Source organism: Tamandua tetradactyla, chromosome 1 (genome assembly GCF_023851605.1).
Source record: "Tamandua tetradactyla isolate mTamTet1 chromosome 1, mTamTet1.pri, whole genome shotgun sequence".
NCBI lineage: Eukaryota > Metazoa > Chordata > Mammalia > Pilosa > Myrmecophagidae > Tamandua > Tamandua tetradactyla.
The window spans coordinates 16,385,720-16,412,875 of NC_135327.1; the positions used below are offsets into that span (position 1 = coordinate 16,385,720).

Consider the following 27,156-nt stretch of genomic DNA (forward strand, 5'->3'; position numbering starts at 1 on the left):
ACTAAAGGGAGCACTAGAGTCAGAACCGAAAAGACAGAAGAGAGAGGTATGGAGAAGAGTGTAGAAAGAAGGAAAGTCAGATATGATATATATAATACAAAAGGCAAAATGGCAGAGGAAAATATTATCCAAACAGTAAAAACACTAAATGTTAATGGACTGAATTCCCCAATCAAAAGACATAGATTGGCAGAATGGATTAAAAAACAGGATCCTTCTATATGCTGTCTACAGGAAACACATCTTAGACCCAAAGATAAACATAGGTTGAAAGTGAAAGGTTGGGAAAAGATATTTCATGCAAATAACAAAGATCAGAGCAGAAATAAATGAAATTGAAAATATGAAAACAGTAGAGAAAATCAATAAGACCAGAAGTTGGTTCTATGAGAAAATCAATAAGATTGATGGGCCCCTATCAAGATTGACAAAAAGAAGAAGAGAGAGGATGCAAATAAATAAGATCAGAAATGGAAGAGGAGACATAACCCCCGACCTCACAGAAATAAAGGAGGTAATAACAGGATACTATGAACAACTTTACGCTAGTAAATACAACAATTTAGATGATATGGACGGGTTCCTGGAAAGACATGAAAACCAACTTTGACTCAAGAAGAAATAGATGACCTCAACAAACCAATCACAAGTAAAGAAATTGAATTAGTCATTCAAAAGCTTCCTAAAAAGAAAAGTCCAGGACCAGATGGCTTCACATGTGAATTCTACCAAACGTTCCAGAAAGAATTAGTACCAATTCTCCTCAAACTCTTCAAAAAAATCGAAGTGGAGGGAAAACTGCCTAATTCATTCTATGAAGCCAACATCACCCTCATACCAAAACCAGGCAAAGATATTACAAAAAAAGAAAACTACAGACCAATCTCTCTAATGAATACAGATGCAAAAATCCTCAATAAAATTCTAGCAAATCGTATCCAACAACACATTGAAAGAATTATACATCATGACCAAGTAGGATTCATCCCAGGTATGCAGGGATGGTTCAAAATAAGAAAATCAATTAATGTAATACACCATATCAACAAATCAAAGCAGAAAAATCACATGATCATCTCAATTGATGCAGAGAAGGCATTTGACAAGATTTAACATCCTTTCCTGTTGAAAACACTTCAAAAGATAGGAATACAAGGGAACTTCCTTAAAATGATAGAGGGAATATATGAAAAACCCACAGCTAATATCATCTCAATGGGGAAAAATTGAAAACTTTCCCCCTAAGATCAGGAACAAGACAAGGATGTCCACTATCACCACTATTATTCAACATTGTGTTGGAGGTTCTAGCCAGAGCAATTAGACAAGAAAAAGAAATACAAGGCATCAAAACTGGAAAGGAAGAAGTAAAACTATCACTGTTTGCAGACGATATGATACTATACGTCGAAAACCCGGAAAAATCCACAACAAAACTACTAGAGCTAATAAATGAGTATAGCAAAGTAGCAGGTTACAAGATCAACATTCAAAAATCTGTAGCATTTCTATACACTAGTAATGAACAATCTGAGGGGGAAATCAAGAAACGAATCCCATTTACAATTGCAACTAAAAGAATAAAATACCTAGGAATAAATTTAACAAAAGAGACAAAAAACCTATATAAAGAAAACTACAACAAACTGCTAAAAGAAATCACAGAAGACCTAAATAGATGGAAGGGCATACCGTGTTCATGGATTGGAAGACTAAATATAGTTAAGATGTCAATCCTACCTAAATTGATTTACAGATTCAATGCAATACCAATCAAAATCCCAACAACTTATTTTTCAGAAATAGAAAAACCAATAAGCAAATTTATCTGGAAGGGCAGGGTGCCCCGAATTGCTAAAAGCATCTTGAGGAAAAAAAACGAAGCTGGAGGTCTCGCGCTGCCTGACTTTAAGGCATATTATGAAGCCACAGTGGTCAAAACAGCATGGTATTGGCATAAAGATAGATATATCGACCAATGGAATCGAATAGAGTGCTCAGATATAGACCCTCTCATCTATGGACATTTGATCTTTGATAAGGCAGTCAAGCCAACTCACCTGGGACAGAGCAGTCTCTTCAATAAATGGTGCCTAGAGAACTGGATATCCATATGCAAAAGAATGAAAGAAGACCCATCTCTCACACCCTATACAAAAGTTAACTCAAAATGGATCAAAGATCTAAACATTAGGTCTAAGACCATAAAACAGATAGAGGAAAATGTTGGGAGATATCTTATGGATCTTACAACTGGAGGCGGTTTTATGGACCTTAAACCTAAAGCAAGAGCACTGAAGAAGGAAATAAATAAATGGGAGCTCCTCAAAATTAAACACTTTTGTGCATCAAAGAACTTCATCAAGAAAGTAGAAAGACAGCCTACACAATGGGAGACAATATTTGGAAACGACATATCAGATAAAGGTCTAGTATCCAGAATTTATAAAGAGATTGTTCATCTCAACAACAAAAAGACAGCCAACCCAATTACAAAATGGGAAAAAGACTTAAACAGACACCTATCAGAAGAGGAAATACAAACGGCCAAAAGGCACATGAAGAGATGCTCAATGTCCCTGGCCATTAGAGAAATGCAAATCAAAACCACAATGAGATATCATCTCACACCCACCAGAATGGCCATTATCAACAAAACAGAAAATGACAAGTGCTGGAGAGGATGCGGAGAAAGAGGCACACTTATCCACTGTTGGTGGGAATGTCAAATGGTGCAACCACTGTGGAAGGCAGTTTGGCGGTTCCTCAAAAAGCTGAATATAGAATTGCCATACGACCCAGCAATACCATTGCTGGGAATATACTCAAAGGACTTAAGGGCAAAGACACAAACGGACATTTGCACATCAATGTTTATAGCAGCGTTATTTACAATTGCAAAGAGATGGAAACAGCCGAAATCTCCATCAACAGAAGAGTGGCTAAACAAACTGTGGTATATACATATGATGGAATACTATGCAGCTTTAAGACAGGATAAACTTATGAAGCATGTAATAACATGGATGGACCTAGAGAACATTATGCTGAGTGAGTCTAGCCAAAAACTAAAGGACAAATACTGTATGGTCCCACTGATGTGAACAGACATTCGAGAATAAATTTGGAATATGTCCTTGATAACAGAGTCCAGCAGGAGGTAGAAACAGGGTAAGATAATGGCCAATTGGAGTCGAAGGGAGACAGATGGTGTAACAGGACTAGATACAAAAACTCAAAAATGGACAGCACAATAATACCTAATCGTAAAGTAATCCTGTTAAAACACTGAATGAAGCTGCATCTGAGCTATAGGTTTTTGTTTTGTTTTGTTTTGATTTTACTATTATTACTTTTATTTTTTTCTCTATACTAACATTCTATATCTTTTTCGGTTATGTTGCTAGTTCTTCTAAACCAATGCATATGTACTAAGAAATGATGATCATGCATCTATGTGATGATGTTAAGAATTAATGATTGCATATGTAGAATGGTATGATCTCTAAATGTTGGGTTAATTTCTTTTTTTCCGTTAATTAAAAAAAAAAAAAAGATAAGGGATAATTGGAGCTGAAGGGATACAGACTGTACAACGGGACTGGATATAAAAACTCAGAAATCGGGCGGGCCGCGGTGGCTCAGCGGGCAAAGTGCTTGCCTGCTATGCCGGAGGACCTCGGTTCGATTCCCGGCCCCAGCCCATGTAACAAAAACGGAGAAACAGAATACAATAAAACAAGAAAATGTTTAAAAATGTTTCCCTTTCTTCCTTCCTTCCTTCTATCCTTCCTTCCTTCTCTCTGTCTTTCCTTAAAAAAAAAAAAAAAAAAAAAAAAAAAACTCAGAAATGGACAGCACAATACTACCCAATTGTAATGCAATTATGCTAAAATACTGAATGAAGCTGCATGTGAGGTATAGGTTTTTTTTTTTCTTTCTATTATTGTTTTAATTCTTATTCTGTTGTCTTTTTATTTCTTTTTCTAAATCGATGCAAATGTACTAAGAAATGATGAATATGCAACTATGTGATGTTATTAAGAATTACTGATTGTACATGTAGATTGGAATGATTTCTAATTGTTTTGTTAATTCTTTTTTTAATTACTAAAAAAAAAAAAAACAAGAAAGAGCAAAAATTGAGGATGTAACAGAAAACCTGGAGGAACCTGAGAAAGAACAGAAACTAACCCAAAGCAAATAGAAGAAGAGAAATAACAAAGATTAAAGCAGAGATGAATGAATGAGAGAACAAAAGACAATAGAAAGAATCAATAAAACCAAAAGTTGGTTCTTCAAGAAAATCAACAAAATTGATGGGCCACTAGCAAGACTGATTAAGAAAAAAAAAAAGAGGATGCAAATAAACAAAATCAGAAATGAGAAGGGTTGCATTACCACAGACCCTGAAGAAATAAAAGAAATCACAAGAGGATACTATAAACAACTATACGCCAATAAATTAGACAACTTAGATGAAATGGACAAATTCATGGAGAGACACAAACAAGCTACACTTGTTTCAGGAAGAAACAGACGACCTCAACAAACCAATCACAAGTAAAGAAATTGAATCAGTCATTAAGAAGCTTCCCAAAAAGGAAAGTCCAAGACCAGATGCCTTCACAGGTGAATTCTACCAAACATTCCAGACAGAATTAAAGAATTACTACCAATCCTGCTCAAACTCTTCAAAAAAATTGAAGAGGAGGGAAAGCTACCTAACTCATTCTACAAATCCAACATCACCCTTACACCAAAGCCAGAGAAAGATATTACAAAAAAAGAAAACTACAGACCAATCTCTCTAATGGATATAGATGCAAAAATCCTCAACAAAATTCTAGCAAATCGAATCCAGCATCACATTAAAAGAATTATACATCATGATCAAGTAGGATTCATCCCAGGTATGCAAGGATGGTTCAATATAAGAAAATCAATTAATGAAATACACCATATCAACAAATCAAAGCAGAAAAACCACATGATCATCTCAATTGATGCAGAAAAGGCATTTGACAAAATTCACCATCCTTTCCTGTTGAAAACACTTCAAAGGATAGGAATACAAGGGCACTTCCTCAAAATAATAAAGGGAATATATGAAAAACCCACAGCTAATATCATCCTCAATGGGGAAAAACTGAAAACTTTTCTCCTAAGATCAGGAACAAGACAAGGACGTCCACTATCACCACTTCTTCAACATTGTGTTGGAAGTTCTAGCCAGAGAAACTAGACAAGAAAAAGAAATACAAGGCATCAAAATTGGAAAGGAAGAAGTAAATCTCTCCTTTAAACTGTTTGCAGATGATATGATACTATATGTCGAAACCCCCCCAAAAGCCACAGCAAAACTACTAGAGGTAATAAATGAGTACACAAAGTGACAGGTTACAAGACCAACACTCAAAAATCTGTAGTGTTTCTATACACTAGTAAGGAACAATCTGAGGGGGAAAACAAGAAATGAATTCCATTTACAATTACAACCAAAAGAATAAAATATTTAGGAATTAATTTAGCTAAAGAGACAAAAGACCTATACAAAGAAAACTACAAAAAATTGTTAAAAGAAATCACAGATGACCTAAATAGATGGAAGGGCATACCGTGTTCATTGATTGGAAGACTAAATATAGTTAAGATGTCAATTCTACCTAAATTGATTTACAGATTCAATGCAATACCAATCAAAATCCCAACAACTTACTTTTCAGAAATAGAAAAACCAATAACCACATTTATCTGGAAGGGCAGGGTGCCCCGAATAGCTAAAAGTATCCAAGAAAAAAAAAATGAAGTTGGGGGTCTCACGCTACCAGACTTTAAGGCATATTATGAAGCTACAGTGGTCAAAACAGCATGGTACTGGCATATAGATATATTGACCAATGGAATCGAATAGAGTGTTCAGATATAGACCCTCTCATCTATGGACATTTGATCTTTGATAAGGCAGTCAAGTCAACTCAGCTGGGACAGAAAAGTCTCTTCAATAAATAATGCCTAGAGAACTGGATATCCATATGCAAAAGAATGAAAGAAGACCCATCTCTCACACCCTATACAAAAGTTAACTCAAAATGGATCAAAGACCTAAGCATTAGATCTAAGACCATAAAACTTTTAGAAGAAAATGTAGGGAAATATCTTATAAATCTTATACTTGGAGGCAGATTTATAGACCTTACGCCCAAAGCAAGAGCACTGAGGAAAGAAATAAATAAATGGGAATGCCTCAGAATTAACACCTTTGTGCATCAAAGAACTTCATCAAGAAAGTAAAAAGACAGCCTACACAATGGGAGACAATATTTGGAAAGGACATATCAGATAAAGGTCTAGTATCCAGAATTTATAAAGAGATTGTTCAACTCAACAACAAAAAGACAGACAACCCAATTACAAAATGGGCAATAGACTTGAACACACACTTCTCAGAGGAGGAAATACAAATGGCCAAAAGGCACATGAAGAGATGCTCAATGTCCCTGGCCATTAGAGAAATACAAATCAAAACCACAATGAGATATCATCTCACACCCACCAGAATGGCCATTATCAATAAAACAGAAAATGACAAGTGCTGGAGAGGATGTGGAGAAAGAGGTACACTTATCCACTGTTGGTGGGAATGTCAAATGGTGCAACCACTGTGGAAGGCAGTTTGGCAGTTCCTCAAAAAGCTGAATATAGAATTGCCATATGACCCGGCAATACCATGGCTAGGTACCTACTTAAAGGACATAAGGGCAAGGACACAAACAGACATTTGCACACCAATGTTTATAGCAGCATTATTTACAATTGCAAAGAGATGGAAACAGCCAAAGTGTCCATCAACAGACAAGTGGCTAAACAAACTGTAGTGTATACATACGATGGAATATTATGCAGCTGTAAGACAGAATAAAGTTATGAAGTATGTAACAACATGGATGGACCTTGAGGACATTATGCTGAGTGAGATTAGCCAAAAACAAAAGGACAAATACTGTATGGTCTCACTGATATGAACTGACATTAGTGAATAAACTTGGAATATTTCGTTGGTAACAGAGACCAACGGGAGATAGAGATAGGGTAAGATATTGGGTAATTGGAGCTGAAGGGATACAGATTGTACAACAGAACTGAATACAAAACCTCAGAAATGGACAGTGCTATACTACCTAACTGTAATACAATTATGTTAAAACACTGAATGAAGATGAATGTGAGAATGATAGAGGGAGGAGGACTGGGGCCATAAATGAAATCAGAAAGAAAATAGACGATCAAGATTGAGATAGTAAAATCTAGGAATGCCTCGAGTGTATAATGATAGTGACTAAATGCACAAATTTTAAAAATGTTTTTGCATGAGGAAGAACAAAGGAATGTTATTACTGCAGGTTGCTGAAAATAGATGGTAATTAATATTTAAATATTTCAACTTATGTGTGAGACTAAAGCAAAACATGTTCATTTGGCACAAAATTTATATTTTGACTAGTGCATTTCCTAATATAACTTATGTAGAGAGCTTAATAGAACACCATAAGTACATGGAACCTTGGGTAGGACATGAGATTTTGTTGGTTTGTCCAGAGTGATGTCCCAATGAAACCCAGAGTGATTTGATCAGTGAGTGGAAAAGTATTGCAAAGTTCCCATGGTGGAATGATGGGAATGGGGGAAAATTCAACTTCCCCAAGTTGAATTCTTGATATTCTCACAAGCAGTGTCGACAACAAAAACTATAGGCTGAGCCCCCGGTCTTGGGGTTTGTTTACATGAAACTTAACCCCACAAAGGATAGGCAAGTCTACTTAAAATTTAGGCCTAACAGTCACCCCCAGGAGAGCCTCTTTTGTTGCTCAGATGTGGCCTCTTTCTCCAGCCAACACAGCAAGTAGACTCACCACCCTCCCCCTGCCTATGTGGGACATGACTCCCAGGGGTGTCGACCTTCCTGGTAACGTGGGACAGAAATCCTAGAATGAGCTGAGACTCAGCATCAAGGGATTGAGAAAACCTTCTCGACCAAAAGGGGGAAGAGTGAAATGAGACTAAGTGTCAATGGCTGAGAGATTCCAAACAGAGTCGAGAGGTTATCCTGGAGGTTATTCTTACGCATTAAGTAGATATCACCTTGTTATTCAAGATGTAATGGAGACGCTGGAGGAAACTGGCTGACAATGTAGAGCTGTGTTCCAGTAGCCATGTTTCTTGATGATGATTGTATATGATACAGCATTCACAATGTGAGTGTGTGATTGTGAAAACCTTGTGCTGATGCTCCTTTTATCTACCTTGTCAACAGACGAGTAGAACATATGGAATAAAAATAAATAATAGGGCGGAAAATAAATAAGTAATAGGGGGAACAAATGCTAAAATAAATTTAGATTGAAATGCTAGTGATCAATGAAAGGAAGGGGTAAGGGGTATGGTATGTATGTTTTTTTTCTTTTGTCTTTGTCTTTTTCTGAATTGATGCAAGTGCTCTAAGAAATGATCATGATGATGAATATGCAACTTTGTGATGATATTCTGAATTACTGCTTACATACATAGAATGAAATGATAAGTAAAGAATGTTTGCGTTTAAAAAAATATTTCTAGAAAAATAATTATGGACGCATGTTTAGTTATCTAAATAAAAAGTATTGTTAATCCTCAAAAAAAAAAAAAAAGTAAACCATCAGCACTATCACAGCCACAGCAGAGGTAAGGGACAAGAGTTAAAAAGAGTTTTAGATCTCTTGTTTGGTGAGGGTATGTTTACTGGTTTTCTTTCCTTTGGGAACAATGAAATTATCTAAATTGAGAAGGCTGATGGACTGTAGACTTTGGGCCCTCTACATGATGTCCAATGAATGCAGATGGCTGAAGGATGCACTGATGGAGAAATAGATTGGCGAACGATGGTGTATACTTATGAACAAAGGTTGTGCTTCTACAAAAAAGAACAAAGTCATGAGGCATGCAACAATGTGAATGAACATGTGGGACTTTTGGTGAGATAAAAGAAGCCAGAAATGAAAGAACAAGAATGGTATGGGGTCACCTTTTGAAAATGTTTATAAGAAAACAGGGGCCTAGATTGTAAGCTTTTAGAGCAGACATATTAAGTTCGGAGTGGTGATTATTATATCTGGATTTTGAGAGGCTGTTATAGATATATAATCTGATATTTAGAGATAAGAATGAAGCCAAACAGGTTGGGGTTAAAGGAGTTCAGAACATAGGGGAAAGGAAGACAGTGTCTATATTTTAGAACCACACATACTCTTGGAAGAAAGGTTTATTTGGTCTGGATCTGAAATTTTCTGTAGTGCATAATCTAATACAACCTATCTGTATAGCTCATTCGAACAATTGAAACATAGGGAGCACAGAATAAGAAAGAGGTCCTTTAATCCTGTATAGATTATTGTAATGTCTGGATACATCCTAGAGTATGTTAAGCAGATAATAAAAAAGTACTGGCAAAGTCCCCTGAGGGATGGAAGAAAAATATGGAAGTATTAAACCTTACCATCAGGGAATCCCCTGATAATGTGTCAAACTTTAGGGACACCCAAATCAATAGGCCATCCCCTTGATCATGAGACTTACTCTTGTGAAACTTATGTAGCTAGCAGAGAAGTTTTGACTACCTATAGGCATGCCTAAGAGTTACTTCAGGAGGACCTCTTTTATTGCTCAGATGTGGCCTCAGTCTCTCTAAGCCCAACTCCGCAAGTGAAATCATTGCCCTCCCCCCCTAAGTGGGACATGACATCCAGAGGTGAAAGTCTCCCTGGTGACATGGGAGATGACCCCCAGGGATGAATCCAGACCTGCCACCATGGGATTGACAATTACATCCTGACTAAAAGGGGGAAAAGAAATGTAATTAATAAAGTATTAGTGGCAGAGAGAGAGTTCAAATAAAGTCGAGAGGCTACTCTGGAGGATACTTTTACACAAGCTTCAGTTAGAACTTGCTACCTGTCATAACCTGCCAACCCCCAACCAGGACCATTCCAGCCAATCCTAAAGAACACCTAGGGTAATACATAAGATTCTACAAAGATCCCATGCGCTAGGGTAGCTTTCCAGAAACCTACAACCTCCAGATGGCTCCCTGGTCCAGATAAGTCCTGAAACCCAGCCCAGCCTCTCCAGAACATCAGATAGTTCCATCTCCCTACCCCAAATTAGTGACAGACCCTTATAATATGAAAAATTTTAAATTGCCATAGCCCAAATACCCCTAAAGAGAGGGATGGAAGATCAAAGGTGATGGTAGAGTTACACAGAGTAGATAGGATTTAGCAAATGAATATTAATGCTGAATCATTAAATTGATATCTCTTTTACCCTCCAGTACTTTAGAGCAACTAGAAGTAAAAACTTAAAATTGTGAAATTGTAATCCCTGTCAAAGTTTGAAATATGTTCTACAACTAATTGTGGTGCTGTGCTTTGAAATTTACAGCTTTTTTTGTATATATGTTATTGTTCACAAAAAAAGAAAGAAAAAAAGTCAATTGTGATGATAAAAAAGTATTTAAGCCCTCTATCCTCTGAAGCAGCTGAAAGGAAAAATCTGAGAGGATCATATGGTAGCCCATGACAAACTCTAGGATTTGTACTGTAATCATTTGTTTAAGAGTGCTTTGAAAACTATTGCCTTTTTATTTCTTTACTTTATATATATGTTATACCATAGAATAAAAAAGTTTTTAAAAATTAAAGTTAATAAAAAACTATAGGCAGTTATAGTAATATTAGATAAAATAAATTCCTGAAATAAAAAATTTGAAAATATTTAGTAACATAGCTCACTACTACAGCAAAGGTGATACTTGTGATGACTTTTTACTTGATATCTTGAGAATGCACACAGTTTTGATAGTTAATTAAATGGTATTTAAGATACTGTTTAATATTTAGAGTTCAAATGATTCTGATATCTGTATTTATAGATTTTTTTCCTTTCTTGCTTTAATTTTAAACTGGTTTATGAAACATTTTGTACAAACAGGCTTTAAGATAATTACTTAGATATTTTTTTAATATGCCTATGGATAAGCTAAATAGGATATTCATTTTAGGTGGTTAAGATTTCCATATGTTAATGGTAAAAATATTTGTATCTTCATATTTTCCTGAAATAAGGAAAATGTTTAATAACATAAGTCATTACTATAGTAATGCAGATATTTGTAAGAACTTTCTACTTGATATTTTGAGAACATTCACAGTTTTGACAGCCGATCAAATGGTATCTAAGTCAGTTTTTAATACGTAGAATTTAAGAACTTTGCTATCTGAATATGTAGATGTTTTCCTTGTTGCCTTTATTTTAAATAGGTTTATGAAACTTACCGTGCAAACACAGGTTTTACAATCGTTATATGGATACTTTATTTAAATATACCTATGGTTAAACTAAGATATCTACTTTTGGTGGTTCTAAGTATATTGTTTGTTTTCTTAAGGAAAAAAAAATATTAAGCCCTCTAGTCTCCTATATTCTGGAACAGCTAGAAGAAAAATCTGAGAGGATCGTATGGTAGCCCATGACAAATTCTGGGATCTGTACTGTAACTACTTGTGGAAGAGTGCTTTGAAAATTATTGCTTTTTTATTTCTTTGTATATATGTTTTACTATACAATAAAAAAGTTAAAAAAAAAAAAAAGAGTGTCTACTGTCAGCATGGTTTATGATGCATGATGTTGGCCTTACAAGGCTGGCTGATTTTTGAATTACTGCTTATATATGTAGAATGGAATGATCATAAGTAAAGAATGTCTGCTTTTATTAGACATTCTTTTAGACATTAGTTGTTAGATTTCTCCACTGTGAAGTTCCTCTCTTTTCCTCCTTTCTATACAGTATTTCTTTGGAAGGAGGTCACTACGTGCAGCCCACACCTAAGGAGTAGGACGTTATGTTCCTACTTCTTGAGGGCAGATTATCCAGCTAAATTACTTAAGAGTTCTTCTGCAAGGGAGATTCATCTCTTCTTCCCCATTTATTAATATATTTACCCATTTATTTATATCAATATAAAATATTTATTTTATAATTTGGGTCATAATCTAATACTACTTTATTTTGTTGCTTTAATTGTCCCAGCATTGGCCATCAGGAGCTCTCTCTTTCAGTTGGCTCCTGTGTCTCTTTGATAAACCCATACCAATGTAGTTGTTGGTGGTGGTTTATTTATTGATTCATGTCTTTCTTTATTTAAAAACACCCTTTCTTTTTGGCACTACAAAATGCTCCAGGCTCATCATATTTATTGCCTGCCTCAGTCTTAAAATCAACCATTTCTCCAATGAGTCCTGGTTCCTTTTAATGGAGAATGGTACTAGAAACCAAAATCTGGGTGCTAGATGTGCTTGTTGTTCCTGGGGTGTCATTTCTTTTAGGTTTCTCAGCTGACTGAGTAAAAACCATACATGTTTAAGCAAACCCATGTGTGACATATTTTTATATGGCACCATCTGTTTCTGTATTAAGCTAAACATGAGTTCCTGCTGATATTGCCCACTCTAATCCATTATTATATGGATCATTCTAGCTTCCTCCCCGTGTTTATCTGAAAATCTCCACTTCAACAGTGAGAAAAATGGCTCTCATCATCTGCCACTGATTTACTTAATTGATCCATTCTAGGATACATGTATAGTAGTATTGGAATTGTTAACCTATACCCTATGGGAAACTTTATCAACTAGGGTACAGTGATTTTATGGAAGTTTCTTTTGCTATAAGTCTTATAGACTCCACTCATTTCCAAAATTATTAGGTCTGCACCATTTCCCCCAGACTTCCTCATTTAGGTCGTTTCCTATATTGGTTATATAGTTAGATTCTTTTATCACAGTCTGCATTCCTTCCTTAGATTCTCTGACCTCCTAAAATGATTTTTTTTTTTTTTTTACAAATTACACCACGGAGTTCAATCATTGTGCTGTAAAATTCTATGGGTTTTGAAAAATGCATGATATCTTGTATCCCCCATTACAATAGCATACAAATATTTTTACTACCTTAAACCCCCTTTGTGCTTCACCTATTCATCTCTCCTCCTGAACCCTGAATCTCTAGCAATTACTGACCATTTTACTCTCATATAATTTTGTGTTTACCAGAGTTTCATATAACTGGAATCATTTACTAGCCTTTTCATATTGGCTTCTTTCACTTAGTAATAGTCATGTAAACTTCCTCCATCTCTTTTCATGGCTTGATAGCTCATTTCTTTTTATCACTGAGTAATATTCCATTTTATGGAGTTACTACAATTTGTTTATCTATTTTCCTTTCCATATGAACTTTAGAATCAGTTTATTGATATCCACAAATAGCTTATTGCAATTTTGATTGGAATTGCATTGAATCTATAGATCAAATTGGGAAGAATTGACATCTTAACAATATAAGTCTTCTAATCCATGAACATTGAATATCTCTCCAATTATTTAGATCCTTGAGTTCTTTCATCAGAATTTTATAGTTTACTGCATATAGATCCTGAACATATTTTGTTAGATTTACACCTAGTACCTAAGTATTTCATTTTTTGATGCTGTTGTAAATGGTATTGTGCTTCAAATTTCAAATTCCAATGGTTCATTCCTGGTGTATGGAAAATCAATTGACTTTGGTATATTAACCTTGTATCTTGAGACTGTCTTATAATGACAGGAGCTTTTGTTGTTGTTGTGGATTCTTTGTAATTATCTAGACAATCATTTCATCTGTGAACAAAGTTTTATTTCTTCCTTCCCAGCCTGTATACATTTTATTTTAATGCCTGAATTAATGTACTAGCTAGGACTTCAAGTACCATGATGAATAGCTGCGGTGGAAAGGGAAATCCTTGCCTTGTTCCTGGATTATTTCAACACAAGTCCCCAGATGTCATATCATTTCATCTGTAAAGATTTTGGTGTATAGCTCCTAAATATAAGGATTATTTTTTAAAAGCATGACAATACCATTATCATATCTAAAAAATGAGTAATATTCTTTGACGTCATCAACTACTGAAGGAGGTATAGTTGATGCTCCGGCCCATTCATTTCTCCTATATGCTGTCTCTGCACTCACTCACCACAATTTCTCCTTCCTCCACGGTATGGATCTTGATGTAGGCCCCCACTGCAGCCTCCTTGGGGAGCTCGCCAAACTTGGCATTGATCAGGGGATGTTTGGTTGAACCAGCACGTCTGGATCTGAAATTTAACAGCATGTTAAAGTGAACAGCCAGCTCGTGAGGCCCTGGACACTCAGCCCCCATCCTGCACCCTGCAGCCTTGTTATTATGGCATATTAGTTCTTTGTACTACGTAATGCAATCTCCCCTTCTACAGAATCCACACCTCCACAGAAAGTGAGGAAACTAAAAATCAAGCCCAGGGAGAGACTGTCGTGTCAGGAACTTGTGACATGTAACAGGGAGGAGACTTGGGAGAGGAATGAAAGTCGGCCCCTTTAAATACCTGAAGGGCTGATAGGTGGAGGAAGTGGCTGGAGATCTTCTAAGAGTCAGAGCTGCCTGAAAATGGACCAGGCTGCTTTGTGAGAGTAATTTCTGAATCCCTGGGGACTGAGGAGAAGTTGGGTTCTTCTTCTTGACAAAAAGGCAGACAATGATGCTCCCACCCCCACCCCTGCCCCAGGCTGCCTGAAGACCCTGAACTTTGTGCACTTTGAAGTCAGTTTTACACAGGTGATTCTGTTCTGCTGACCTTGGTGTCTGTCCAGGTAGAGGGGAGAGATGGGCTCTGCTGTTTGGTTTAGAGGCAAGAAAAGTATTATTTACCAGCTGAGAATATAGCTGGACTCACCCAAGAAGGCATGCCTCAATTCCCACCCAGCAGGAAATGTACATGACACATGTTCATCATTCTCTTTATTTTTCTCTTCTGATACAATCTGTCCCTTTCTCCCTTACTGATTCACAGCAGAGAAACTAGGCATTAGATGGGTTCCATCTCCAGCCTCAGAAGAACTGGAATTGGTATTTCAAGCACTGGATTCCTTGGAAAGAGTATCCCATCAGAGGAAAGACCCACTCGGGAGACATGGGATGCTCATTGGAGGCAAGCAGCCTGGAAACATTAATGGCAAAGTGGCACATGGACAAAATCATAACAGTGACCCTGTTGCCATCATTAGTGTCATTCTGATATTTTTATTTTAAAGTTAATGTGTATGTAGGGGGTGCTATGTGGCCCTGGGCTCAGTGGTGAGCTGCCTGTAGGCCAGTCCCCAGCGATGGTGCCTTCCTGCTCCTCAGCTCCTCAGGGAAAGCCAAGTGCGGCCCTCGTTGTGCACCTGCCTGCCACCCACGGTGACCATCATACATGGTGACAATCATACCCGACAACACAACTGAGCACTGACAGGCTGCTTGGGCTTGAGTCTTGGCTCTGCCACTTCCTGTCTGTGCAACTTTGAACTACTTAATCTCTCCCTGTGCCTTGGTTTTCTCACCTGAAAAATGGGAGTGATAACAATAGTATTTACCTCACAGGGTTACTGTGACGATTAAATTAGGTAATTTGATACCAGGGACAGAGGAAGTATTCTACAACTATCAGCTACAATTGTCATTAGTTTACTTAATCAATGGCTTATAACAAGCCTGAGATTTAGAAACTATTCTTTACAGAAGAAGCAGCTAAGGCTTAGACAGGTCAACCCCTTCCCATAGTACAGAGCTAATAAGTGGCCAAGCCAGGATTTGAACCTGGGTTGGATGGACTACAAAGCCCCAGCTCTTATCCTTTGTGCTACAATGCCTCTCTTAGATGTGTAGAACTTTCTGAAGAAGTTCAAAGTCAAAAGGGCCCAGCAACACACAGACAGAATGTCTGAGCCAGAAGATCCATTCAACCCCTTTCTCAAATGGGTTGCATCAAGGTCCTAAGAGAGGAAGTAGATGATTGTCTAAAGCGGTCCTGTGAATTAGTGATAGAGAATGCAGGTCCCTGACATCACACCTAGAACCTTCTGGGCTGCCTTATGGACATGCCCATGTCGCAGATGGAATCATGCACCCCAGTTTGGACAGGCCCTTGCTCTTGGTCCTCAGTCCGGTGGGTGTGGACCCATCGTAAACAGGATCTCTTCAAGATGTTACTTCTGTTAAGGTGTGGCCCCAATGAATGAGATTCGGCTTTAATCCAGATTACTGGAGTTCTTTATAAACAGAGTCAAGGTCAGACAGAGCAAGAAGCCACAAGGAGCAGCCAGAAGCTGCAAAATTAATAGCACCAAGAAGAGAAAGGAAAAGGCACTACTCGGTGCATTGCCATGTGATGGAAAGCCAAGGAACCCAAAGACTGTTGGCCAATCAGAAGATACCAACCCTGGGAGGAAGCAAACTGCCTAGCCGCTGAAACTGTGAGCCAGTTAATTCCTGTTGTTAAGACAACCCATTGTATGATATTTGTTTTAGCAGATGGGGAACTAAAACACCCACTCTTGGAGCCAACTTGTGTCTGCTACCTCCACCCCTTCCCCAGCATCCCTGACTTTCTGTTCTCTAAGTCACATCCCCCTTCCCAGCCAGACTCTTACTTGATCTTCGGGCCCAACATTTTTGGAAGGTCAGTCATTGGGGTTGTACTCTTCTTACTGAAGTGGATCCTTTGCTGCTTCCAGGCTTTCTGATAATGTAGAAGTTTCAAGGCACTGAAGTCCTGTACAGGATATGATTTGATCTGGAATTCCTTATATCTCTCCACAGGAGAGGGTTCTGTTAGAGAAAGCATGGAGAAAACACACGAATGGGTCTTTGCGTATATAAGGGGATGGGTTGGTGGCAATGGTGGAGGTATACTATAGTAATCAAACCTGGCTGGTCTGGTTAAGGTACATGGAGGAATAAATAAAAGGGGAAAAAAAGAAAAAAAAATTGTGGCTTCCATGTATTGTCCCTCTGTGCCAGGCCCTGTGCTAGAGCTTTTATAGCTATTACATCCAGGCAAGGTATTTTGCCTTATTTAAGAGATAAGACAAGCAGCAGAGAATTTAAATTACTCAGGAAAAGGCTGAAGCTTGTATTTGAATTCAGGTGCATTTGATTCAAAGCGCATTTGTTCCCATTAAATGATCCCATTAATTCTGAGTTTTTAAACAGGAATGGAGGGAGCAGCAATAAAAGATAAATCGATGACCAGCCACAAAACCTCGGACAAAGTCACATAATCTCTTGGAACCCTCAGAACTGTTCTAAGAGTTACAGATGAAGTGTATGGTACGTATAGCAGAGCAACTGGCACATGATAGGTCCTCTATCTCAGTTATTTAAAAGATCTCCAAGGCAATACTACTCAGAAATAAAGAGGAACAAATAAACTACTCAAAAACGCATGTTGTTTGAAAGAAGCCAGACACAAAAGAGTACAAACTGTATGATTACATTTGTATGAAACACCAGCAAAGACAAATCCAACTTACAGTGGTTGCCTGGAGCCAGCAGTGAAGGGTGGGAATTGCCTGGGAAGGAGTACAAAGGAATCTTTTGGAATGATGGAAATGTTCCACAAATGGATCTGGTAGTAGCAGTTACACGGGGGTACACGTTTGTCAAAGGTCACCAAGCTACACATTTAAAATGTGTGCATTTTGTTGCATGAAAATTGTACTTTAATGATAATTTACAAAATAAATCTCCAGTGTTAGAATCAACTATTATAAGTAATGTTAATAGAAATAAATCCAAGTTCCACAGGAGTAGGCCTGGGGTAACAGAGAATATATAAAAAGCTCTGGATACAACCTCTTTGGAAGGCATTTTGGCAATATTGTTACTGTAAATGCGCATATCCAATAAGCACTGGATCAATTACTTGATCTTGTAATTCTAAGAATTTATCCAATAGGTTTCCTTGTACAAGTGTGCGAAGATAAACAGACCAGGAAATTCACCACAGCAGGGTAACAGTGAAAAATTAGAAATATCCCAAAATATCTGTAAAAGGTAACTAGTTAAATTAATTAAAGTATATCCATGTGATAGAATACAACTCAACTATTAAAAACACAGATCTAGACTTCTGCTTCCAGCCAAGATCGACTGACAGGAACTGGGTTTATTCTTCTGCCTGAAACTACTAAAACACTGGACAAAATATATGGAAAAGTGTTTTTTAAGACATTGGACACCAGGCAATGGACACTCATACCTGCAGATGAAAGAGGTCCTATGATTGCCCCAACTTACTGCCTGGAGAACTTCTGACCATGGTACAGAGATGGAACCTAGGTGGAACTCAGCAATCTCCCTGGTTTGATGAGACAGAATCGAGAGGGAGGGGAGGTGAAGGCAGGTAGAGTTCCCAGAGCAGAGTACTGGAGAGGTGAGTGCTTCATAGAGAGTTTCAAAGATCTGCAGAGGTCTCCCTTGAGTCTTCAATTGAGTATTGATCAGCGCACATGGGTTAGGAAACTACCAGCAGTAGGCAGCTTCTAAGATGGCCCCCAGTGATCCCTGCCTCCTACTATTCACAGATTTTTGTAATGTCTTCCCATTAAGTGTGGGCTGGATGTATTGATTTGCTTCTAACAAATAGAATACAGAAGTGACGGGATGCCATTTCCGACATAAGGTCATAAAAAGAACTGGCTTCCATCTTGGGCATGCTCTCTCTTACTCTTTCTTAACTCTTAGGAAGCAAATTGCCATGTCATGAAGCAGTCCCACGGAGAAGGCCTGCCAACAGCCACACATGTGAGCTTGGAAGTAGTCTCCAAATGAGACCACAGTCTTGGCAGACTGCAGCCTCACAGGAGATCCTGAGATAGAAGAACCCAACTAAGCCATGCCCAAATTTTGGACCCACAAAAATTGTGAGATAATGTCTGTTGATTTAAGCCACTAAGTTCTGGGGTACTTTGTTCTACAAGTAATAGATAATTACTATTAATACACTACCCAAAGCTGGGTAAAAATCAAACGGACTAGAGGGATAAATCACCAGAGCTCACACAGGACCAGAAATAGTTTCGGTTCCCAATAGTCAGAGTGGGAAGCCCATACATCACAGGGCACCTTGCGGAGTACTTAGAGTGCTTTTGCCTAAAAACTAGTCCCAGGCTAAACACTGCTTTGATCCCACCTGATAAAGTTTAAACCAAGACCTGAGCCTCTTGCCTCTTACTCTTCTTTTCTTGTGAGAGAGCCTGCATGTCCTCTCACATGTGTTCTCAATACATTTTCTACCTGCTTACTCTATGCTGTGCTGTGCCCTTAAATTATTTCTCGTGGCATGGCCAAGAACCTAGGAAGCTAAATCCAGCAACGTATTTGGCCAGGAGACACTCCTCTCCAACCATCTGGATTGGTATGGCTATGGACCAGGAGGCTTAGTCACATGCTTTTGCTTTTTTCTTCTCACTTGGCTCATTGTTATCCTCTCCTATGTCCTCATGCAACTCTGTGTCTCTAGGAATCTAGATGCTCTGATCTGGCTCCCCCAGGACATCAACTTGGCCTACTCAGTGGCTCTGGATCCCTCCTTGGAGGTGGCAGGAGCCCATCTCCAGGCTATGCAGCTCCAAGGAAGCTCAGAGTGGCATGATCATACTGCCCTGGAGACCTGACTGGGGGCTTCTCCAGGAGTCCAATGGAAGCCAAATCAAGTTCCCCTGTCTCTGTCTCTCTCTCCTCAGCTCTCTGAGACTTCCCCACAGCTCTCCTTTTCTCCTCTGCGGGGACCACCTCTTGATCCTCATTTGTCTAAGATTTCCTTGCCCCTCAGACCATTCCTCCTGTTAGATCTGTTGCTCTTTTCACCTCTTCAACAGAGGTCCTCTCCCCTGGCCCCACGAGAGTCTCCTCTCTGGCTTCCAATGCCTTCTGAGACATTCTATCTTTTGTTAACACAGGATTCCAGGCTAAGGGCTCTTGTACCAAACAAGCTGTTCTCTTTAACATTCCAGGGAGTCACCTCTAGTCTATGCTCATGGGAATTGGGGTACTTTCCTTTGGGCCTTGATTGTTTAATCTCTATTGAGACCCACTGTGACAGAATATAAATTTTCTCTTTTAAATTATGCTTGCTTTCTAGCCCTCAGGAACATGAAACTTGGAGGACAAAGGTATTTCCAGGGGTGTGTCCTAGACATCTCTCAGGTGGGGTGAGTGCCTCCACCTTGGAAACCCCCATCTCCTAGGGAGAACAATCCCAGGGATGCTTGGCAACATGTCCTGGAGATGCCCAGTGACTTTACTCCCCATGTCCCCAAGAGATTGAGTTGGTGGAGAGGAAGGACTCCTCGAAAGTGCTGTCCTGGATATTTCCAGACAGGGCCCAGAAACCCGCAGAAGTATAGGCCCAGGCACCTCGCAGACATTCTAAAAGTTATTCTTAAGAAAATTTCAGCCAAATACTACAAACTGACACAGTATGCTAAGCCCCAATCAACAGTGTTCCTAAAAACTCCATCTTGCTCTACCTTGAGCTCCATCTTGTTCCTACTTCAGTTCAGACCATGTATATAATTTCTCACCCAGTTTGTTTTTTCCAAATCAGGCTTTCAAAACAAGCTCCTCCTCACCAGAGGCTATGCTTCTGCTCCCCATGCTCAACCAGCCACCCTCAATAGTATAGCAAGTGATTTCTATGCTCCCACATGTAGGGCCTGCGATCCCACTCACAGCTTGAAGCAGCTATGGAAGATGGACCATTGGCCCAAATTCCTTTAGGATTAAGGGAGCTGGAAAACTCTGAGGGGGAAATGAGGTAGGGTTACAATTAGGGAGGAAGCTGGATAAGCAAAGGGCAAATTCCCAGAGGCAGTCAGGTCTCAAGCAGAATGTTTCAGTTTGCTAAATCTGCCAGAATGCAATATACCAGCAATGCACTGGCTTTTACAAAGGGGTTTTATTAGGCTACAAATGTACAGTTCTTAGGCTACGAAATTGTCCAAATTAAGGCATCAATAAGAGGATACCTTCACTCAAGAAAAGCCAATTGCATCCAGAGACACATGGCAATGTCTGCTGGCCCTTCTCTTCCGGGTTGGTTTCAAAATGGCTCTTTCAGCTTCTTTGGGTCCTTCTGGCTTCTGCTGGGGTATTTTCTTTCTCTATATATCCTTCAATAGATTTAATCTTTCTGCTTTCTGTTGTTGGCTCTGAGTTGTCACTATGTTTTCTGCTTTTTATTCTCTTCATAGAGGACTCCAGTCAAAGGATTAAGACCTACCCTGAATTGGGTGGGTCATATCTCCATGGAAACAACCTAATCAAAATATCCCACCCACGACACGTCTGCACCCACAAGATTAGAATAGAAGAATATGGCTTTTCTTGGATACATTAGTTTCAAACCAGCACAGAGAAAGATATCTGAGAAGAACATCAATAAATAGCACCTGGAAGTCAAACAACTTCCACCTAAGTGAGTCATCTCTTAGTGGAGCTAACCGATCCACCCAAATGCACTACCTACCACCACGTACCACCTAGAGAGAAAGGTGGGTAGAAGAAAGAGTCCTGAACAAGAAAAGGAGAGGGGGAGTAAGTAAAGATATCTATAAAAGCAAATTGGACCACATTGCCCGGACCTCTCACCGCTTCAAGAAACTTGTAAGAGTGCCTGCATGTTCTCTTACATGCATTCCTAACAAATTTTTTACCTACTTACTCTTTAAAAAAAAAAAAGCAAGACCTGAAAAGATCACAGTATTTCCAATTAACCTAACATACTTAAAGCAAATCTAAAGAATATTTACAGGGAAAGAGAGACCAAGATAGCAGCTTAGTGAGAAGTGGAATTTAGTTCATCCTCCAGAGCAGCTAGTAAATAGCCAGGAACAGTACAGAACAGCTGCTGGGGCCACATCAGTGACCAGACACACAGCATACCCCAGTCTGGACTAGCTAGACTGGCTGCGAGCTCACTCAGAACCATGAGTTCCCCAAGCAGTGTGGCCGGTGCTGCTCCTTGACAGGCTGCTTCCCAGAAGGGAAAGGAAAGAGACTTTACCAGCAGCAGGGGCTCAGTGCAACCAAGCTCCAATTGCAGAGTTAATTAACAAATTCTGACTAATAAAAACAGGCCCCCAGCTCACCTAAACCTCGAATAAAAGCTAAGGTTACTAGTTTTTGCCCCAGCACAAAGGGGGCAGGGCTGATGGGGGTGGGGGGTGGCTGGGGGGTGGAGACAGAATTTCTTTGGATGGACAGCACAAAATACTTCAGAAGGTCTGGACCCTCAAAAACAAGAGAGGGCACATAGGACCTGGAGATACGTAGAGCAATATACCAACTTAAGTGCTTGATTAACAAACCCAAGGAACGGGGGTCCTGCTCTGAAAAGGATTTTTTTTCTTTGTTTCTACTGCTTGAAACTTCTCTCCCACTCCAAATCCCCCACACAAGGGTAGAATTCAGCTTGTCTGAGACACAAAGAGGCTGGTCAGGTGAAAGGAGGTGATTCCCTGGAGGCGGTGCCTTCCCCAGCAGGGAGAGTCTGCTCAAGTCAAAGGTACCACATCACCTTATGCTGGGGGGACCCACAGGCAGATAAGCATCATGTACTGGGAAGGACAGGAAAGACACAGGGTCCAGAGGCTTTAAAAGTCTTTCAACCTGCTGGGTCTCACCCTCAGGGAGAACTGATGCAGGCGTCTCTTTCCTTCTGAGAGAAAGCCAGTCTGGTCTGAGAAAATCTGACTGGGGTCTATATTACCTAAGCAGACCCTCCTAAGATGGAAAAAAAAAAGACATCATACAGGTAGGGCCAAAAATAAGAAAACAAGAACTGAAAAATTGATCTGTTAAACAAAACCTATACTAGAGGTCTAGAATAAGCTGAACTGAATGTCAAAGAACAGATAGACAACAAAGTCATCCAGCAAGAAAATCCTAGGTAAAAGAGTGAAAACAATCTCCAGAATAAACTAGCTAAGAAAATTAAATGCCTAGACGCCAGCAAAAAATAACAAATCATACTAGGAAAATTGAAGATATGGCCCAAAGGAACAAACCAACAATTCAAATGAGATACATGAGTTGAAACAATTAATTCAGAATGTTCAAACAGACATGGAAAATCTCATCAAAAATCAAATCAGTGAATTGAGGGAGGATATAAAGAAGGCAAGGGATGAACAAAAAGAAGAAATCGAAAGTCTGAAAAAACAAATCACAGAACTTATGGGAATGAAAGGCACAGAAGAAGAGATGGAAAAAACAATGGAAACCTACAGTCGTAGATTTCAAGAGGCAGAAGATAGGATTAGTGAACTGGAGGATGGAACATCTGAAATCCAACAAGCAAAAGAAAATATAGGGAAAAGAATGGAAAAATATGAGCAGGGACTCAGGGAATTGAATAACAACATGAAGTGCATGAAAATACATGTTGTAGGTGTCCCAGAAGGAGAAGAGAAGGGAAAAGGGGGAGAAAAACTCATGAAGGAAATTAAAACTGAAAATTTCCCAACTCTTATAAAAGACTTAAAATTACAGATCCAAGAAGTGCAGGGTACCCCAAACCTAATAGATTCAAATAGACATACTCCAAGACATTTACTAATCACAATGTCAGATGTGAAAGAGAAAGAGAGAATCTTCAAAGCAGCAAGAGAAAAAGCAATCCATCACATATAAGGGAAGCCCAATAAGATTGTAAGTAGATTTCTCAAGAGAAACTATGCAGGTGAGAAGACAATGGGATGATATATTTAAGATACTAAAAGAGAAAAACTGCCAACCAAGAATTCTATATCCAACAAAATTGTCCTTCAAAAGCGAGGGGGAAATTAAAACATTTCCAGAGAAAAAAATCACTGAGAGAATTTCTGACCTAGAGACCAGCTCCACAAGAAATACGAAAGGGAGCACTAGAGACAGGAAAAAACAGGAGAGAGAGGTGTGGAGAAGAATATAGAAATGAAGACTATCAGTAAAGGTAAAAAGAAAAACTAGATATGAAATATAAAATCCAAAAGACAAAATGGTAGAAGAAAGCACTGCCTTTACAGTAATAACACTAAATGTTAATAGATTAAACTCCCAAATCAAAAGACATAGACTGGCAGAATGGATTAAAAAAACAGGATCCATCTATGTGCTGTCTCCAGGAAACACATCTTAGACCCAAGGATAAACATAGGTTGAAAGTGAAAGGTTGGGAAAAGATAATTCATGCAAATAACAATCTGAAAAGAGCAGGAGTAGCTATACTAATATACAACAAATTAGACTTCAAATGTAAAACAGTAAAAAGAGACAAAGAAGGACACTATGTATTAATAAAAGGAACAATTCAACAAGAAGACATAACAATCATAAACATTTATGCACTGAGCCAGAGTGCTCCAAAATACATGAGACAAACACTGAAAAGAGAAATAAACACATCTATCATAATAGTTGGAGACTTCAATTCCCCACTTTCATCAATGGACAGAACATCTAGACAGAGGATCAATAAAGAAACAGAGAATTGGAATAATACAATAATGACATAGATTTAACATACATTTATAGAACGTTGTACCCCACAACAGCAGGAGACACCTTCTTCTCAGGTGCTCATGGATCATTCTCAAGGATAGACCATATGCTGAGTCACAAAGCAAGTCTCAATAAATTTAAAAAGATTGAAATCATACAAAACACTTTCTCAGATCATAAAGAATAAAGTTGGAAATCAATAATAGGCAGCAGTCCAGAAAATTTACAAATATATGGAGGCTCAACAACACACTCTTAAACAACCAGTGGGTCAAGGAAGAGATTACAAGGGAAATCAGTAAATATCTTGAGGCAAATGAAATGAAAACACAACATATCAAAACTTATGGGATGCAGCAAAGGTAGTGCTAAGAGGGGAATTTACTGCCTTAAATTCCTATATCAAAAAAGAAGAAAGAGGGCCACGGTGGCTCAGCAGGCAGGAATGCATGCCTGCAAAGCCAGAGGACCTGGGTTCGATTCCCAGTGCCTGCCCATGTAAAAAATAAATAAATAAATAATGAGAGCAACTCCAACTGCAAACTTTAAAAAAAGAAAAAAAAGAAGAAGAAAGAGCAAAAATCGAGGAATGTTCACTTGGAAGAACCAGAGAAAGAACAGCAAACTAACCCCAAAGTGAGCAAAAGGAAAGAAATAACAAAGATTAGAGCAGAAATAAATGAAATTGAGAACATGAAAGCAATAAAAAAAATCAGCAAAACCAGAAGTTAGTTCTATGAGAAAATCAATAAAGTTGATGAACCCTTAGCAAGGTTGACGAAAAGAAGAAGAGAGAGGATGCAAATAAATAAGATCAGAAATGGAAGAGGAGACATAACCACTGACCCCACTGAAATAAAGGCAGTAATGAGATGTTACTATGAATAACTTTATGCTAATAAACTAGCAATGTAGATGAAATGGACAACTTCCTAGAAAGGCATGAACAACCAACCTTAACTCGAGAAGAAACAGATGACCTCAACAAACCAATAACATATAAAGAAATTGAATTAGTCATTAAGAAGAGCCCCCAAAAAGAAAAGTCCAGGACCAGATGGCTTCACATGTGAATTCTACCAAACATTCCAGAAAGAATTAGTACCAATCCTGCTCAAACTCTACAAAAGAAATTGAAGAGGAGGGAAGGCTACCTAACTCATTCTATGAAGCCAGCATCACCCTCATACCAAAGCCAGACAAAGATATTACAAGAAAAGAAAATTACAGACGAATCTCTCTAACAAATATAGATGCAAAAAATCCTCAACAAAATTCTTACAAATCAAATCCAGCAGCACATTAAAACAATTATACACCATGACCAAATAGGATTCATCCCAGGTATGCAAGGATGGTTCAACATAAGAAAATCAATTAATGTAATACACCATATCAACAAATCAAAGCATAAAAACCACATGATCATCTCGATTTTGCAGAAAAGGCATTTGACAAAATTCAACCTCCTTTCCTGTTGAAAACACTTCAAAGGATAGGAATAGAAGGGAACTTCCTCAACATGATAAAGGGAATATATGAAAAACCCACAGCTAACATCATCTTCAAAGGGGAAAACTGAAAACTTTACCCCTATGATCAGGAACAAGACAAAGATGTCCATTATCACCATTGTTATTCAACATTGTGTTGGAAGTTCTAGCCAGAGCAACTAGACAAGAAAAAGAAATACACAGCATCCATATTGGAAAGGAAAAAGTAAACCTCTCACTGTTTGCAGATGATACAATACTATATGTCGAAAACCCCCCAAAAGCCACATCAAAACTACTAGAGCTAATAAATGAGTACAAAAGTGGCAGGTTACAAGACCAACATTCAAAAATCTGCAGTGTTTCTATACCCTAGTAATGAACAATCTGAGGGGGAAATCAAGAAAAAAATTCCATTTAGAATGCAACCAATAGAATAAAATATTTAGGAAAAAAATGACCAAGGATACAAAAGACTTCAAGGAAAACTATAAGAAATTACTAAAAGAAATCACAGAGAACCTAAACAAATGGAAAGGAATACTGTGTTCATAGATTGGAAGACTAATATAGTTAAGATGTCAATTTTACCTAAATTGATTTACAGATTCAATGCAATACCAATTAAATTCCCCAAAACTTACTTTGCAGAAATAGAAAAATCAATAACCAAATTTATCTGGAAGGGCAGGGTGCCTCAAGTAGCTAAAAATATCCTTTTTTTAAATTTTAGGTAATTTATTGTTTTTATTAAGATATAATTCACATCCCATAAAATTCACCATTTTAAATCATTCAACTCAGTTATTTTTAGTATATTCACAAGGATGTGCACCCATCACCATGAATTTCCGGATATTTCAATTACCCCCAAAAGAAACCCAGTATCCATTAGCAGTCACGCCACAATCCTTCCTATCCCCATTCATCAGCTCCTGGCTACTACTAATCTAATTTCTGTCTCTAAAATTTACCTGTTCTGGACATTTCATATAAATGGAATCATACTATACATGGTTCTTTTGTGCCTAGCTTCTTTCAGTCAGCATACAAGGTTCATTTATGTTGTAGCATGTATAAGTACTTCATTTCCTTTTATGGCTGAATAATATTCCATTGTATGGATATACCACATTTTGTTTATCCATTAATCTTTTGATGGGCATTTGGGTTGTCTCTACTTT

The 27,156-nt window shown here is 38.3% G+C and overlaps 1 protein-coding gene across 5 annotated transcripts in view; it reads right to left on the reverse strand.

Moving 5' to 3' along the window:
* CNBD2 (cyclic nucleotide binding domain containing 2) overlaps positions 1-27,156 on the reverse strand; it is a 167,010-nt gene that overhangs the window by 30,207 nt on the left and 109,647 nt on the right. For all 5 annotated transcript variants that reach the window (XM_077169903.1, XM_077169919.1, XM_077169912.1 and 2 more), the window contains 2 exons: positions 16,586-16,763; positions 14,112-14,232 (listed from right to left, as the gene is read on the reverse strand). In XM_077169903.1, the coding sequence (XP_077026018.1) occupies positions 14,112-14,232; positions 16,586-16,763 (299 nt within the window). The remainder of the gene's footprint in view (positions 1-14,111; positions 14,233-16,585; positions 16,764-27,156) is intronic.